Genomic DNA, 5785 nt, shown 5'->3' with positions numbered 1-5785 from the left:
AAATGAATTTCGACATCAAGTGCCCATGATGAGTAGCCTTTTCCAGAGATATCAAGAGTAGTAAATTCAAGTTTGAAAATATTTGCCATTTTATGAAAATAAAATTAAGTGAAATTCTTATCGCTTTTTAATGAAACTCTTACCGCTTTTTGTTACCTTAAAAAAAATAGCCGAAGTCTCGTGCTGATAACGTGTTATAAAAATAAACTATATTTAGCAAAGAAAAATGGAGAGAATAAAAGAAGAGAAGGAAGAGCAGAAGAAAGAAAGATGAAAGCGTATATGTATTGTGTTCACTATCTCTGTATTTTACATTGCAATTGGGCATATTTATAGTAGTGAAAGAAATCAAGCGATGGATAAGTGGGCCCCATATAAAAGATAAAATAATTGAAGTGGACAATCCACTTGCATATTTGTTGTTTAACAGTTAAAGATTACTTCAGATATTTATCCCTAAAAAGTACATCAAGAATTGGAAATTTTAATTTGTAAAGAGTACAGTAGTATTGACTATTACACCATTTTTACCATCTTGAATTTTGATATATTTGCTTGGTTCATGCATTTGACTGATTAATGTTCACAGTTAAATAGGAGTTTATAATCTTTGGTCAAACATGAACATCTCACAAAATCTTCTAGATACCCATTGGAAAAAAGACCATAGCAAGTATTGCAAATTGTTTTGATTATTATACAAATTGAAATAAGTATACTATTTCCAAAGAGACACTAGCCTCCTTTAACAATAGCCTCTTCTTATTTTTGTTTGTTGCTTGTAATTCGAATAGTATATCTTTGCTCAATTCAAATTACAGATTTCTTGCAGAAAAAATCCTGTCAAGACTACAAATCTTCCTTCTCAAAGCAAACAAAGATGGAGAAAAGTTATGTTCTTTTCCTTATTCTATTAATATTTCAAGAATCCATTTTTTCCCTATATGCAACTTCCACAAATGAGACAGACATGGAAGCTTTGTTATCTTTTAAGCAACTCATTACAAATAACTCTTCCTTCCTTTCCAAGAATTGGACCACAAATACTTCATTTTGCTCTTGGTTTGGTGTCACTTGTAGTCCACAAAACCAAAGGGTCATGGCTTTAACTCTACCAAACATGAATCTTGAAGGCAAAGTTTCACCATCAATAGCCAACTTGTCATTTCTTACTATGCTTAATCTTAGTAACAACATTTTTCATGACACTCTTCCTCTTGAACTTGGAAATTTGCCTCTTTTGGAAGTCATTGATGTTCACAACAATCAGCTAGAAGGAACTGTTCCTCAAAGTCTATTCAAGAATCTGAGGTACAATTCATCACAACTTAGAATCTTGAATCTTGCTGGAAATGTTTTAAATGGTACTATTCATCCTTTTGTTGGTAACATCACTAAGTTGAAGAGATTGAGGTTAGATGGAAACAGATTTAGTGGTAAAATTCCAACTGAGATTGGAAATCTAAGCCAACTTGTAGAATTGGATTTGTCACATAATCAGCTTTCAGGTTCAATTCCTGCATCAATTTTCAGCATATCGTCGTTACGTGCTGTGTATTTGGTTAACAATAGTCTTTCTGGTTCATTCTTGGTTAATGAAGCAAAGGGTCTGATGAATCTTGAAGTTATAGACCTTAGTCATAATCGAATCATCGGTGAGATTCCTTCAAGACTATGCCAATTCAGTGAGTTAAGAACTCTTGTTCTGTCTTACAACAATTTAACAGGTCAAATTCCAAGAAATATTGGTTGTTTAGCAAAGCTTGAAAGTTTTTATGTGTCTCAAAATGAAATAAGTGGTACAATTCCACTTTCAGTGACTAATATTTCCACCTTGGAATCCCTTGGTTGTGTGAACAACCATATAGGTGGTAAAATTCCTCAAGAATTGGGAAATTTACCAAACTTGAAGATGTTGGGATTTGATTTCAATGATCTAACTGGTGAAATACCAGAATCTATCTTCAACATATCTTCCTTGGAGTACATTGCTTTCACTGACAACAATCTCTCAGGGCGAATTCCAACCACTCTTGGCCTTCAACTTCCAAACCTTAAAGGAATTTTCTTGCCAGATAATCAACTTGAAGGAGAAATCCCATTGTACATAACAAATTCTTCCAACCTTATTGAGCTGGAGTTGGCCTATAACTTTTTCACAGGCATAGTGCCAAGTAATTTGGGAAATCTACGCCAGCTCGAGTTCTTGAATCTTGGTGCCAATCAGCTTACAAATGAACCAGGACAACAAGAGCTTGGATTCTTGAATTCTTTGGTGGATTGTAGGATGCTGCAATTTCTGATATTGGCTAATAACCCCTTGAATGGCGTCTTGCCTGATTCAATTAGCAATCTTTCGTCTACTATAGAAATGTTCAACATAGAGAATGGTCAGATCAATGGACAAATTCCAAGAGGAGTAGGCAACATGAGCAGCATGTTATCGCTAATCTTGAGCGATAACCAATTGACAGGAACCATTCCACCAGAGATTGGCGAGCTAAAGCAACTTCAGAGGCTTTATCTAAGAAAAAACAAGCTACAAGGTTCAATTCCAGAGGAAATATGTGACTTGGTAAATTTGGGAGACACATTTCTAGACGAAAACGAGCTCTCTGGAGCTATTCCGAGTTGCATTGGAAAACTCACTAGGCTGCAAAGGCTTTCATTTGGCTTCAATAAGTTCACCTCAAGCCTACCTACAAGTCTATGGGAAATGGATAGCCTGATTTTTCTAAACCTGACACGAAATTCGATACAAGGGGAACTTCCTGTTGACATTGGAAAATTGAAAGGTATTGAAGGTATAGATCTTTCAAGCAATCAACTTTCCGGTGTGATTCCAAGTACATTTGGAAACCTCGTAAGCCTGAGTTATCTTTCACTGTCAAACAACTCATTTCGGAGTGCAATTCCGTCATCATTTGGCAGTTTGTTAGGCTTGGAATTCTTGGATTTATCTTCAAATGAGTTATCAGGAAACATCCCAAAGTCCTTAGAAAAACTTCAGTTCCTTAAAGAAATCAATCTCTCCTACAACCATTTAGAAGGTGAAATACCTACTAGTGATGTGTTTGCAAAATCTTTTCCTCAATCTTTTGTTGGAAATAGAGGTTTATGTGGAAAACCTTTATCAGAAGTTTCTCAATGTGCTACGAATAGTGCAACGAAACGATCAAAGTCTAGGAAACATGTGCTACTTGTTGTCATTCCTGTGATTGCATCATTTTTCCTCATATTTGTTGTTCTTTTCGTCTGGATTAAGCGAAGATCAAGAAGAACGAAACTTCAAGACCATGAAGAGTTACCAGAAATGACAACACACCAGTTGATCTCATACCGGGAGCTTCAACAAGCAACAGATAGTTTCAGTGACTCTAACATGATTGGTTCGGGAGGTTCTGGTTCTGTTTACAAGGGCATAATAGCTAATGGAACTACGGTCGCGATAAAGGTTCTAAATCTGCAAAATGAGGAAGGATGCAAGAGGTTTGATACCGAATGTCAAGTGATGAGAAGCATCAAGCATAGAAACCTTGTCAAGGTGATCACTACATGTTCCAATCAATACGTTAGAGCCATCGTTCTCGAGTATATGCCAAATGGAAGCCTTGAAAATTGGTTGTATGGTAAGGAACATCAAGTCTTAGACATGTTACAAAGACTTAACATAATGCTTGATGTTGCAGTGGCATTGGAATATCTTCACTATGGTTATGATACACCTATAGTCCATTGTGACTTGAAGCCTGAAAATGTTTTATTAGATGGTGACATAGTGGCACATGTTAGTGATTTTGGCATTTCGAAGATTCTAGCTCAAAACAAGTCCATGGCACAAACTAACACATTGGGCACTATTGGCTACATTGCACCAGGTAAACAATTCTTCTCTGACTAATTTTTTATCATATATTTTTACATACACCTACTCTTCCTACTATGGCATATTTTCGGTCATTCTTCTATCTAAAAAATAGAATATTAGTCAATTAAGGTGAATTCGGTGCTACTAAGCACTTCACTATGAGAATCTAGCTTCACTAACGCTCGGGTAAGTCTTGAACCTTTGCGCTGACCGTTCGCTTTCTCAATAGCAAAAGGGCTTCTCTTTGCCCCTTAACCTCAAGTAGAAGGACAAGAAAGATTATTGGTTGTATCAATTAAACTGCCCTTCCATATAGATTGTCGTGGCATGAACTCTGTCAATAGATTCCTAGCTTCCTATTGATCTTGATAAATTCTAGCTTAGTATTTTGTGTTGAGAGTTATTTTTTTAATAGATCGGATCCACTTTTATATTGTCCCCTGAAACATGTGCTTATCCTTCATGTGCTATTGGTGCCCCACTCAATAAATCACTTGAACTAAGAAAAATTCCACCCCTTATCGACTAGGGTAGAATCAACCTGACTTAACTTATATGTACTGATAATAGAGAAGCTTTTTACACTATCACTATGTTTAACTCGTTATAACATATTAATTTGCTTTTCCTTTGTGTGTTTTTAGAGTATGGCTCGGAGGGAATAGTGTCCACGAGTGGTGATGTTTATAGTTACGGCATAATGTTAATAGAGATATTGACAAGAAGAAGACCAACAAATGATTTTTTCAATGAAAACATGAACTTGAGGCAATGGGTAAGTGAATCATTTCCAAGTTCTTTGAAGACAATTGTTGATGAAAATATTTTCTTAGGAGAAAATGAGATTTGCATATTTAGTATGATGGAGTTGGCTTTGGAATGTACAAAAGAAAGACAAGAAGAGAGGATAAATATGAAAGATGTTGTGAATAGACTTGGCAAAATTAAAGAGGGCCTCTTCTTTGAGACAAAAAAGAAAAAACCTTAAGAGTGAAATTTGTTAACTTTTGTTTATTTACAAGGAAGTTACATATTTGACCGCTCGATCAAAAATATTTGTTGTTACTACTTGGTAGTCAATATACATATATTGTATCCTAACTATCATATATCATATATTTATCGGTTTGTCTTTTTTTTTTGGACGGGTAGTTAAGTTCGTTTTATAAATTTGATGTCAATAAATTTGCGATCTAAAAAATTATTTCGGCCAATTGAACCTTTTGGGCTTTTTTTCTCCCTTTCTACTCTATGCCTATGGGATTCCTTTTCTTCAACTGAAGGTTTCAACTTTGAGTCTTAGGAATAGAGAATTAGTTTTGATTTGGTTTTCGGTTCACTAATTAGAAAAAAAATTGTAATTTAAATTTTATGAGTTCGAAACGAGAAAACAATACTAGAAAATACTACTATCTTCTAATTAATTAACAAAGATTCAAGAAAAACATCTATTATATAAAAATGGTGACATATGAGTAGTTTTTCATTCACAACATTAATTATTGATATCACATTAATTAATTAATATTCTTATTTATCTTCTAAGCTCTAATTTTTGCAATAATCGCCAAAACAATCCTTCATGCAACCTTTCCATTGTTTGTCATCTGTACAAAATAAATATGTTAGCTAATTTGGAAGAAAAAAGTAATAATAAGAAAGACAAGATACAATTAGCCAAGGAAAAAAATGATCTCACAGATATGATCCGTTACGATTTGAATAGAAGAAAATGACTCATTTACTCATAGACATATCTAAAATTTGAAGTTTATGAATTTCTACAACAATATCAAATTAAGGGTTGATTTACATTAACGTTCCATTTTTTAGTCCAATAATTAGATTTTGTCCCAATTTTCTTATAAATTGTGCAAATATAACCCTTCAAAACTATCTTTACGGACAACGTACCGT

The 5785-nt window shown here is 34.3% G+C and overlaps 1 protein-coding gene across 1 annotated transcript; it reads left to right on the top strand.

Annotated features, from left to right (window-relative positions):
* Positions 1 to 620: 620 nt before the first annotated feature.
* On the top strand, positions 621 to 5013 carry LOC129891635 (receptor kinase-like protein Xa21). Its single transcript, XM_055967050.1, has 2 exons — positions 621 to 3878; positions 4513 to 5013. Exons 1-2 carry the CDS (start codon positions 881 to 883, stop codon positions 4854 to 4856), a joined length of 3342 nt encoding a protein of 1113 aa, XP_055823025.1. The 5' UTR covers positions 621 to 880; the 3' UTR covers positions 4857 to 5013.
* Positions 5014 to 5785: the final 772 nt, after the last annotated feature.

Source organism: Solanum dulcamara, chromosome 6 (genome assembly GCF_947179165.1).
Source record: "Solanum dulcamara chromosome 6, daSolDulc1.2, whole genome shotgun sequence".
NCBI classification, from domain to species: Eukaryota; Viridiplantae; Streptophyta; class Magnoliopsida; order Solanales; family Solanaceae; genus Solanum; species Solanum dulcamara.
The sequence above is the reverse complement of the archived record's forward strand: the minus strand, read 5'-3'. Positions and strand labels throughout refer to the sequence as shown.